Source organism: Ambystoma mexicanum, chromosome 10, assembly GCF_040938575.1.
Source record: "Ambystoma mexicanum isolate Mex_15411 chromosome 10, UKY_AmexF1_1, whole genome shotgun sequence".
Classification (NCBI taxonomy): domain Eukaryota; kingdom Metazoa; phylum Chordata; class Amphibia; order Caudata; family Ambystomatidae; genus Ambystoma; species Ambystoma mexicanum.
Window position 1 is genome coordinate 532,356,972 of NC_090932.1, and position 12,963 is coordinate 532,369,934.

General features: G+C 45.1%; 1 protein-coding gene across 2 annotated transcripts in view; it reads left to right on the top strand.

Annotated features, from left to right (window-relative positions):
- Positions 1 to 12,963, top strand: part of ANO7 (anoctamin 7) — a 1,967,083-nt gene that overhangs the window by 352,112 nt on the left and 1,602,008 nt on the right. For both annotated transcript variants that reach the window (XM_069618104.1, XM_069618105.1), the window contains exon 4: positions 4,917 to 5,062. In XM_069618104.1, coding sequence (XP_069474205.1) covers positions 4,917 to 5,062 — 146 coding nt within the window. The remainder of the gene's footprint in view (positions 1 to 4,916; positions 5,063 to 12,963) is intronic.

Genomic DNA, 12,963 nt, shown 5'->3' on the forward strand with positions numbered 1-12,963 from the left:
AGTGTACCAGGTGAAGGACAGTGAAGCTGCTGGACACAGACGGATCATCCTCGGGGAATGCCCATGGGCTGGCCTCGTTGCTAGTGGCATCAGGCCGGGCGTCCTCTTGCGCAAGTTGTCTGTATTTGGGCACTTGCGCCTAGATATTGCGCGCTGGTGCCTGCTAGACTCTCATGGCGAGGGGCGGGACCCGATTGATATTCCCTGTGAGGGGGGACCGCACCCTGTGTGATGGTGTTGGTGCCTCAGCCTGCCGTGGAATGTACCAGGGGGCGGGCAGGCACACAGGCGTAGCCCGTCACGGGCCCAGACCAGCACCTCACCCAATGCAGCAGTACTGGTGAATGTGGGCGGGTGGTATATGGGGCCTAAGAGGACTGCGGGGGGCATGGAGGTTCAAAGCCTGCCCCACCCCAGCACTCACCATTCGTTGAAGGCCCACAGCCGGCTCAGCATGGCCGCCCCTGCCACGAATGGCGCACAGGGATCCGTGTCGGCACTGCCATCCTGGCGGCCGGCCAACTTCCAGGATGTTGTCCGGGTCATAGCCTGGTCTGCCGCCACAGCCCGACCCAGTCAACAGGATCTCTGGCAGCCAAGAGTTTGTCAAGGCACCAGGTGGTGTTCATCGACACAGAGGATCTCTTCAGAGCTGTGCGGCCCACGGGCCAGAGCCACCAGCTCATCGCCCACAGCACTTCAGGGGTTCAAAAGCGGCCCAGAGGTCGCAGCCACAATCCGCCCCCAATCTCCAGCATTTTAGGGCCAAAGGGACCCTCAGCAAGCATGGTACTAAAGCAGGATATCTCTGCCTCCAACCGAACCCTCTAAGGCAGCGGCCATCTTCCAGCCGTGCAACAGCGCCCCCGTCCACTCTTATATCTAAACACCCAGCTCGGTGCCCTTCACCGCCCACTACCCGTTCTTGGCAACGGGCCACGCCCAGAACCGGATAAATATTCCACCAGTTGGCACACATGTTCCAATTTTAGTTGCGCTCCGACGTCGGAAATAAAACGTCTGCTAGCAGCTCTGTTACATGAGAACATACCCCCAATAGTATGCACGCCTGATTACTCAACCCCCTTTCACCACCCTTCCACCCTTCAAATATGTTGGCCATTACAAGCCACGACTTAGAGCCCCTCCGCCACCATACTTAATCTCTCTGCGATATGTAGCGTTTTGTAAATACATAATGGGGCACCACACCCTGTTACATTAGATAAATTGCTTGGCCATATTTCCATTAGACTGGTCAATTAGCTTGCCCAGTTAGCTCTCTAACTTCATTTATTCCAGCTGCCATTCTTAACATAGTACTCAACACACAAGCAGCGAACCCGCCCACCCCACCTTAAGATCCTCCCCCCCCCGTCTGAATCTGCTAATGTAACACGATTTCGACCATGTGCCCAGCAGCCACTGCTTGCCTAACAGGACCTCCTGCAGTACCCTCCAAGCATCTCATCACCGTCATCATCCCACTCATGACCTGCACTATTGACATAAGGCCTTTGAGCACACCACACCGTGCTCGCCTTGACAATAAACTACCAAACACAGTTTAAAACAGCCATAGCATACCACCCATTTGCCCTAAATCAAGCACCCATGCCACAGCATATTACCCGATAGCCCAGTCTGTCATAAAGAGGTATCTCCTCTCATTTTGCTAATCACAGTGCAATTAACTGTACTTAACCACACACATTGTATGCTTACTCTACAGGTTATTACTTAACAAGAGGCTCCACACAGGAGTACCCAACCAACACTCCTCATGTTGTCTCGCATTTACCACACAGTAAGGACCTTTACCCGCACTTGACACAACCTCCATGACTTCACTTGTCCCGATTCACATACCTTCAATTTCTAACCAAGCTTTCTCTTCCTTCCCTGCCTTTTACCTTTCTCCTTGGCGCACCCGGTGATTGATATGAATTAATTACGCTTTGACAAACCTTGTATATAACTGTCATCAAAAACCAAAACATGTATAGCGTTGTTGAATGTTTGTTTTGTACTTTCTATATACCCTATAACATTCAATGGTCATAACGCATATATTAGTGCAATACAATCATCATGCATGTCGTACTTAAAATTGCTATTTGCACCACAATGGTACACGACTCCTCACACATCACCAAACCACTCAACTTGACACTCTTAACATTAGTGTCTTCAGAAATCATTTGCTTCGGTTCGCACTAGACTGGTTGTTATCAACACATCATTCATAATGCTGCACAAAAAGTATACGCGCCACAGCCTTGAAAAAGACCCCTGTCAGGTCAAAACGCATGTTGGCTGAACTGTACAATTAAAATCACCATGCTATAAAACAATGAGACGTTTTTGCCAATTTTTTCAAACATAGTAAAGATTACTGAGTGCAAATTCGCAACTACCTAGCGCCAGTGTGACACAGGTTCACACACCACCCTGTTTTGGAGTATGTAGTTGTTGACTGATAAACAAATGGGCATATCTTTGTATCTCCTTTCGTAAAGTGCAATATAGCAATTTAAAATAACAACTACTATGATCAATACTTGGAGATAAACAAGCATTGGCAAGCCAATAGTTTTGGCATTTGTACTTAATCAACAAACAAATGGTTGTACCTTTTTATAACTTGTTTCATAACGTGAACTACGATACACAAACATGAGACTGAAAACTATTCCAACAAGCATTGGCAAAGGGCGTTTGTAGTTGTTCACTTACAAACTAATGGCCATACCTTCCCATCTCATTAATTAAAAGGGAAAATTCATATACAAACGTAAGACTCAAACTCATCAAACAGGCATTGGCAAAAAAAACAATACTTTTGGCTTTGTAGTTACTCATTCACATACAGTATTTTTGGCATTGGATTGATGCTTAAAGCCAGCCACACATATCTGGCATCAGCCAGTGATACCATATGTACCCTTATCCACACCACCTTCATTTTATTCCACCATACACAATACCATCCCCACATACCCACCAATGGCCTATGCCACCATACGCACCCTGTGCCATCATTCACATGTCACTTACTAGCCTCTCTCACAAACCACATCCTCTGCTACAATCTACACCCATCAACATCAGCAATACCCTCTGCCACATTCAGCAAAACGCATACCCCGTACTTTAGCCGGACCCTTTGTCACAATCCCCATGCCACGCAAAGCCCTCACCACAATACAGTAATATGCACCTACACGGTAGCCTAAACAAATATAGTAATCTGTGAAAAATCTTTTTTTTAAAGTTAAAGTACTAAATATAAAAATGAAAGTCTACAAAAGTGGGAAATACCATTATTAAGGTTACTATAAATATTGAGAGTTAATTTAATATTCATACACATAGTCTCTCACACGCTACAAATATAAACTTTACTCACTAAACACCACTGCTTCACAACACTTATTTTAAATGTAAGACAATTATCATCTGGAGTGAGTGTAAATTAAATATTTTTAAACACAAATGTAGCCCCTGCAAATGAAATATAACTTGCACCACACCACACCACTACATCACAACATCTTATTTAAATATAAGGCAGTTAATATCAGAAGTATACCACAGTTGAAGTGCAAGTTGGGAACTATTGGGGTGAGTTAAGGTTTCATTTGTAGTGTGATAGACTCTCTTCATATATATTTAATTTACCAGCCCTGTTTATACTCCTGATGTTAGCTGCCTTATATTTAAAGTGAGTGTTCTTTAGTAGTGTTGTGGTCTGAGTTAAGGTTTCCTTGGCAATGTGAGAGAATATATTTGTTCATTAATATTTCATGTACACTCCGTGTTTACAGTAATCTTAATAGTATTATTTCCCACCTTTTATGCATTTCTTTTTACAGACAGTAAAGTAACATTAACTTTTTTTCTAAATTCTTCCACTGATATGTAAAATACTAATGTTATCTGTGAAAATCTATTACAACATGTTCTCCACCAAATGGCAACACAGTTGAAAGCACATAGTGAGATGGTGTTCGATGAATGATGAAGGTTGATGAAAACAAACAAAATACAGTCACAGAGACAGTATGAAGATGCCAACAGAGGGATGACTGGTCGATGGCACAATATGGAGCAGGCAGACAAGAATGCAGGCGGGTATACAGATGGAACGGACAGACACACAACTGGGGATATGCTAGAAAAGCACAGCTACGCCACTGTGCGCTAGTCTTAATTTAAAAGGGAATCACAAAATATGTCAGTTCATTTTTCCAGTTGCTGTTGACTCATAGGGTAGGGGCCAGAGAATCATTAGAATTTAGGGGATATTGAAATTTGCAAGATAAATGTATGGAGATTAAGATATTCGAATACGAAGTGCCAGAAGGTCACCTTCAATAAAGTTGCCATACGTGCTACTTTTTGGTATTACTGTTTGATCTAAGGTTGGGGAATTCCGGTGACAGGGAAGCATGTTGTTCACAAGCCTGTAATGTCTAAGCCACATCTCGGTCAATAGAAATGGGGCTACTTAAGGGACATGCAGATGTTGCGAGCATGTTAGGATCCAAGCCTGGCATGAATAAGGTGGTAGCTTTTAGATGCTTAGGCTAATAGGGGAGTGTACAGCAAGGCAAGTGATACCATTAGGGTGTGAGTTGAGGGATTTTGCTTCTGTTTGTATAAAGAACACAATTCGGGAGTGGCTAGAAGAAGAGAGAGCATGTTCAGGTGCAAGATATGGGCAGAAATACACATGCTGTTGGTTTTGAAGCTTGGGCATTTAGTGGTTTGCAGATCGTTTACTGTACTTTCTATATCCTGATGTATTAGGCTGATGGTTTCACTGTTTTGTAGTGACATTGTCCTTAATTGTACAATTTACTCTGGTGTGTTGACCAATGATTTGTGAGGCATGCTCTCTTTACTACTTTCAGACTTCGCCCTTGTTTATGAGGCAGATTTACAGGAAGAAGATAAAGTGCAAGATGAGAATGAGCATCATACACAAAAGAATGTCCATTATACATGGAGACAAAAATTCCTAAAGAAACTGAAGTCTGCTGGAATCCTGATCGAAGAGGTATTGAGAAAATTCTGCAGAAAGTTAAACAATCTATTTTAATGTAAACATATGTTCATAGCAGCTCAGCATTTGAGATGAAGTGGGAAATTGTTTCCAGCAGATGTGTTGGTACATTGCTAGTCATAAACTGCTATTTTTATACATGGCTGCCAGTGATGCGTACATTTGATTTCTGAACAAGAGAGGAATCCCTTTTGATCCCTAGTTCTTGTTTGTGGGAGAACATCAGATAACCTTTTGATTTATTGTGTGCATTTAACATTCAACTTAAAGCCCGAACTGCAACCCAGGTGTGCTTGTTTCCTTCAAAGCCTTTTAAAACTTTCTCATAACAAATTGGTGCATCTTTATTCACTCCACCTACTTCTTCTCTATCAATCACCCACTTTCACATCCTCCTTAGACATTCTCCTTTCACTGTCTCCTCTCCCGCTACCAATATAACTCGCACACCTCTGTCGCTCAAACTCCAGTGCCAATCCCTCCCACTAATCAATATCTCACCTTGGACACTCTTTCATTAATCTCATCCACGCTCTCACCTCTGTCTTTCCTCCAGCTGGTCTCTTGGTACTCCTGATCCACCCTTGACCTCATCCGAATAACCTGCACCTTCCCGGTACCTATCCTCCCCCTTACTCCTCCATTGGCTCACTTCATCACCTGGTTCCGCAGGCCAACCTGTGGCTGTTCTCTCCCTTGGGGACGTGTTACAAACAGGCAAAAAAACTGAGCTGTGTTCCCTTTCTGTTTGCAGGACAGGGGATCCTCAGCAATGGTGGCCCATCGCAATGAATGTCACAGTTCATGTGAGGGTGATCCCGTCATTCCAAGCATAGTGGATTTCTGAGGGTGCCACTGTGCAGCCTCCCTGCAGATCAGCATAATGTCTTAATTAGTCCCATTCTTGATGAGCGTTCCACACCAGGAGCTTGCACTGGCATACTGCCTGTGTGGGTTCTCTCATGGTGGGTAGATTGTTGAGGAGCGCTCCATGGTTCGGTTTGCCATATTTATTCAGGAGTGGGTCGCATAGCGGCATACTTGTTCCATCCTGCAGCTCAGTTGATTCTGCCACTTGTTTGTAAGTATGGGTTTCTCTGGGGTACTCTCTACCTGTGTCATTGCTGGTGCGGTGACAAGTCCTGAAATATAAAGAGAAAGAGACTGTCAAGAATGGTGCTTTGTAGGCATGGGGCGATTGACTTTGGTACTCCTGTAATACAACCAAGCACACAGGGAAGGGGCAGGAGATGGGGCCCTCTCAAATCTCACATCCACCTCTGGGTAAGGACTGGCTCTGACCATGGTAGGCCTACCACACTAGCCTGAAGGGTATCCATACCCCCACATGACCGAGACATATCTCAGGCACCTGTAACCCCTGGTTAGTGATAGAGACGGTTGACCCCATCTAATATCTGTCTTGATCTAGGGTGTTCACCCTAAAAGCAGGTTCTCTATCTCCCTCCGGGACTTTCTATCTTCCCCATCGCTCAACAGATGTTAGTGTTCTAATGGGAAAGTTAGGGATTATGCCATGTAGGTACTCAGTAAGATTCATCATGTTCCACTCACGTCCACATTTACCGCTCCATTCTACTCTACCTGCTCCTCCCCAACAACTTTGTGTCCCTCTGATTTTTCACTCCTCCTTTCTCCTGACTCCACCCTTTAATATGAACTGTTTCTCCCTCCCACTACTACTACCACTTCTCTCCACTACTATTACTGCTCTCCCCCTGCTACTACTGCCCTTCCTCCTACTACCCCTCCTCCTCTCCCTACTGCCATTCCTCCTCCAGCTTGTGTTTGTGCTCTGTGTGCACGTGTGCTACTTGTTGCATTAAGGGTATTGAGTGGATTTGTTTTATGGGATAAAGACTGCTTGACAGCTTTTCACGATTTTAGTTGTGTTGCCTGCGTTGAATATTGAAACACCCCACCCCCACTTTTCTTTTCCCCCCCTCCCGTTGCATTTGTGCAATCTGAATGGCACCTGGCCTAGAAAGATCTTTGTCTGTCTTCCCTCTGTTCCCCCTCCCTTGCCTCGTCGCACCTTGAAACACTTGTGTATAGGCGCATTATAAATGCCATATCATATCATATAATCATACCCTTCCCAAAAACTCATGTAGGGATTTGTCAGGCATTTCTTATCTGCCATTATTCAAGAACTACATTTCCCAGCAGCGCTCATAGTTCTGGCCAGTATTTAATTGCCCATCAGCACGCCAGTAAGGTGATACTGGTTTCCGCCGGTTCGTGCTGTGACTACTGCCAGAGACATTACTTTAGTTTTTTCGGTTTTTAGCTATTTTTCACTTGCTTTTCTTTGACTTGTTGCATCAGGTTTTGCATTTTATATTGCAGCGCTTTGCTTATTTTCTTCTCGTTGCCCGCGCCTCTGTGGCTAGAATGCAGATGACTGCGACAAAACCCCTGCAGGGATCCAATTAAAAAGCGACAAAACCCTTGCACGCTACTTGGCTTTTCAGCCCACCTACCATGCCAATTCAATCCTCTACTTAATTAGCACAAGCTCCAGACACTGTGCCTGCTATACCCCAAAAGCCTTTTAATATTGTTAGTATCCCAAAGGATGAGCATGTTTCTCACCCATGGTCCTGGGTATTATATGACCTTTCTCAGGCTAATGCAGATTCTGTTGGCGCGAGTGTATTTAATCCTAGTCATTCCATATCTCAGAATTGCTTGCGTGTTGCCCTGTTCCCATGAAGGCACACGCACCTAAATCTTTTTCATCTGGCTGTATGCTACTCCTCATGCTGTTAATGATGTAGTGGAGCTGTTTAATTTCTTACCCCCAATTGTACCTTGCATTGCTCCCCCTGCCTTGGATTTAGTTATTTGTGGAGATTTGGATTCTAGCACTATGGCACTTAGGCCTCTTTCTAGATCGATCACCATCTGGCTGTATGCTACTCCTCATGCTGTTTATGATGTAGTGGAGCTGTTTAATTTCTTACCCCCAATTGTACCTTGTATTGCTCACCGTGCCTTGGATTTAGTTATTTGTGGAGATTTGGATTCTAGCACTATGGCACTTAGGCCTCTTTCTGGATCGATCACCAGAGTAACTGCTTTTTCTCTGAATGATCATATTGAGGACTTGGAATTTCCTCTGTATGTTGGGAATCTAGGTTTAAAATATAATGCCCCGATTCACAGGATGGTGCTTGTGTTATACCAAACCAATCCATGGCTTTTAAACCCCATCAGAGTGTTTCTATTAATAACTCTAACTTTATACAGGGGAATGTGATTGATTATCCCAAATCTTCAGTAGTGGACTCAGCGCGTTAAAGGGTAGCTCTATTAAATATGCGCTCTGTGGTGCAACATTCTGTTGAGCTGGCGGATCTGCTGGCAGAATCCCAATTCGATCTGTTCGCCATCACAGAGACATGGTTGCACAAAGCTGCGACTCATGCTATGTGTATAGTGGCCTCCTGAAGGCTACAATTACTATAGGGTTGATCGCATTTCATCTAAAGCAGGAGGGGTGGCCTCTATAAAAACTCCTTGAAGATTCATTCAATTAAAATAGTCTCACCAGACAGTTGGGAAGCTCTAGTGGTGAAACTTAGTTTAGATCCCACTACAACCATCTCTCTTTTGATTTTTTATCGGCCACCTCATAAAATGCCACACTTTGAAGAACAATTTCTTGCACTTTGTAATGAGATATCAAAAACTGTGTCCCTCCTTATGGTGTTAGGAGGCTTCAAGTTCTGGGCTGGAAATTACCTAGATAGTGAGGCTATGCTCTCACCAGAGCTATTGAGGCTATTGGTATTAAACAGGTATATTACACTGTGCTGCACATCAAGATGGTGTATGGAAGGAATGCGTTTTTTTGTGTGCGCAGTGATATTCTTTTCAATTATGTTTGACTGGTAACACATTGGGCAATAGCATTTATATCAATAGATATAAATAAGGGGAGAGGCAATTGGACAAGCATGATAACACAAGGAACCCACCTCATATGGGATGGATTTAAACTAATTTGGGGACACGGGAAACACAACAGTGGCACACGGCATACAAACAGTAAAAGTGATATACATGTAAGAGCACGCCCCACTGCCCCATACAATGCCTCTGAATATAATATTTCCGAATTAAATGATCAGAGATTTTCTGATATACCCTGGTTATATGATGACACCACCACTCCAACTGCGACACAACTATCTGAAACCACTATACGAAAGCATCCCCCATAAGTGTGAATCAAGAAAATGCAAAGATGGCTGAAAGGTTTATTGCACTGTACAATGTTTGGGAGAATGGGGGAACACCCTTAACGCAGCATGAAGCAGGAAAAGAAACAGAACATTCTAAAGGCAAGAAAAGACGGAGAAGGGGGCGGGGAGGAGAAAGTAAGATGAATATTCCGGGTTAGGGCTAGACACAATAGAAGATCCACAACACCCGCACCAGTCCAATAAATGGTACGCAGACATGAGCTCCACTGCAAAGCAAACAACTAATGAGAGCTGTTACGTGTGTTCTCTTATCCCCCATGCCTCGGGTATCCCCAAGGTACTCCTGCCACAAGAATCACCTATTGCAGATGCCCAATGTCTCCTTCATCTCGCATTATGTAGAATAAAGAACACCTTCCAGACACACACCGTCTCTTTTGAAATGCTACAGAACGAAAAAACATGCCACTCAAGACCCAAAGGAAAGTGTGCCAGAAGGAGCCATTTTTAGTGATTAAAGGAACATTGTATTCGGACAATAAATGGCAAGACGACCAAATCACATGCAAGGCAGAGGCACTAAGTGCGTTGGCAGTCGAAAGGTTGCAGTGGATCGAGAAAACATGTGCTCTGATATGGGCCAACACATCACAAAACTCACTTGGGTAACAGCCCTGGAAAAGCCCTTGAAGCTGCAAAAGGAAATTACGTACGAACTGTGTTTTCTTGGAGAAGGAAAAATAAACATGGGCACAAACAAGAACAGTAACAAAACGCTCATCATTCTGGACATGAAGAAAGGGACAGCTGCATTAATGGATACATACTGGGTTTGTGGTAAGCAGGCATACTTGAACCTCCCACAGTCATGGAGGGGCACGTGCTCCCTGGCAACGCTGCATTCCACCCTGATGGTGGTCCCTGAAAGTCATATTCAAGATGGGAAGGGGCTGTCAGCCGTCCAGGAACCAGAGGCTTGACAACCAACCGATGAGGCCCCAGTGTATATCCTATCCGCGGAGAACACGCAAAGCTCAATATCCAGAAAAAAAAGGTCGTCCAATTACATATCCAAGGCATCCATAGAACTTTTGGTGCAAATTCCAGACGGGTTCCGGTTGTTCAATTCCGCTGAAACATTTTTCCAAGTATCCAAGCACGAGCCAAAGCAAATTGGCTCCAGATTACGCGCTGGGAGCTGATCCAACTGGCCAACGACACCGAAGAAGGATTCAACGTAATGAAGGTGGAGCTAAGTGCCCTACGACTAATGATGATGCAGAACAGGTAGGTCCAAGACCTGTTGACGGTCGTTACTCTTTTGTACCTTCTGCAGACGCAGACAATGGAACTCTTTTGCACGTTATTGCAGCCGTGCACAACCTTGGCGAACGGATGAAGGAAGAAGGAGGGGTGCAGACCAGCTCATGGTTCGATGACATTTTTTCGTGGGTACCTTCTTGGCTCGGGATGACCGTCACTGATACCCACCATTGTTTTTTTGCTCCTGATTTTTTGTGTGCGCCAGCTAGGACTTCGGTGCTGCGCAGATGCAGTACCCAACAGTGCCATGATGATGGTGACAATGGGCAACGCTAAGGGAGTGATGCAGATGACACACAAGGTACAGGTACAAACAGGAAAGGACCCTGGGCCGAAATATAGAATGGTACCACTGTACTATGATGGGTACATAGACAGATTATACCATACTACGATAAAGGAACCCCGCACACTAGAGTGGTATAAGGAAGTATGGGTGGACTTGGAGGGAGATGGTGGGTGTATATATATGACCTGCACTCCTGATGAATATGCTAGAGCTGGACAGAGCCTCTGGGGGGTGTGCAGGGCCTGGATGCCACGAAAGGGAACACCAGCATGGGACGAAGCAGTGGCTGAGGAGGAAGGACGAAAGAGGTTGGGTGAACTACAATATTCGTTACATAAGTAACGAAAGGGGAGAATGTATGGAAGGAAGGGTCTTCAAGGCCCCCCTCCCTTTCATTCTCACCAATGCGCAGACTATGACTCATCTAACAGCCACCCATGTGCTTTTGGCCAGGGATGTGGGATGGCTGCGGGTCGACACATATGGCTGCAACACTCCGCCAGCAGCATGATACCTGACTCCATTTTGTGGCATGCTCAGACTCCATTTTGAACATAATAACTCAGGCCTCACAAACACAAGCGGTCTGCAGGGCTGCAGCTCTCCCCTCCTGACCACGCACAGCGAGCCAGGCGCTTCCTTCACCCTCCTCCCCTCGGCGTCCCTGCTGCAGGCCTGTTGTCACGGTAAACTAGGCGCGAACAAGTTACATGACAAACACTGTATCTTTCACCTTCCACAGTCCATCATTGACCTGCAGATGACTGAACCAAAGCTGGGGTTTGAGAAAAGCAAGCTATCTCCATAACACTTGTCTTATCCCCTGGCAGACCCCACATTCATGACATATGCTGTGGATAGCCCCCCAACCCTGTTCTCCGTTTGAAGTGCCGGATACACATACAGTCCAGCCACCCTGTTTCACCCATGCAGCTAAATCCCTCTGAAGGGACCATAAAATAACTCCTGTAGTTGTATGCCACGAGATTGATTGTATATATTGAAATAAGGTGACCCTCACCCTTTCCAGATTGTGTGCAGAGCCATGAATTGTGTGTTCAAGCCCCTCATCATTGGGCAGGGACTAGTGGTTATTACAGACTACACTGAGCCATGTACGATTTCAATATACACTTAATGATTTTCTAAAAATGTACGATTCCCAATATATTCAATTAGTAACGTAATATGTATGGTTTATTATGATGTGTGTCAACTGTATAATAGAGTGTCCTTTTTAGCATACATGTAACCCCTGAGCATTGAATCATGCACCCCATATTGTAATCAGAACTTCACACACCTTTTAACGTACCAATGCACGCACTAACCTATTTCTACTTCGTTTGTATGCATGCTCCATGTGTGCCCCCCCCCCCCGGTCATAAACAATGTACGGCCCAACAGGATACAGAGCCTTTTCTCCCCTCTCGTGTGACACTGTGTGCGCAGCCCCCACCTCCTCTCCCCCTCTGGCCAGGCTGAGACGTAAAGCCCTGGCCCTGCGGATGATGTGATGCTATAATTGGAACCCCTCGCCCTTCCCTTGTGCCTTTACCTACCGAGCACACTCCTAAACCCCCAGACTTGGATTGAAGAAATATGGGTGACAAGCCTCTCCTCCTACCACCTCTTTAAGTACCGGCTAAGTGCCCTCTGACCCGATGGTACCCCAGTTCACCCTAACCCCGACTGACCATAGAGGCCATATATTTTCTCTTATATTAACACACTACAAGGGTGTCCCCCACTAGCCCTAACCAAGAGGAACGATAGATGCATCCCTGCCTGTGCCCCTTGATAAGCCACCTAACCCCATGAAAGTTGCTCACCTATTGCTCACCCCATGTATAGTATTTCTTTTAAAATGATGAACTACTCACACCTAGACTTATGTGTTATTTTTCTTGTGATGTTAGAATAACGATTTGTAGGATTTACAGGGCATCATGAATTACACTTAACACGGTATGAGTATGTGTGGCCACAAGGGCAAATGTTAGCATAGTCGAGATGTATGAGTCCAGCTGACCTACAAGTATCACCATGAC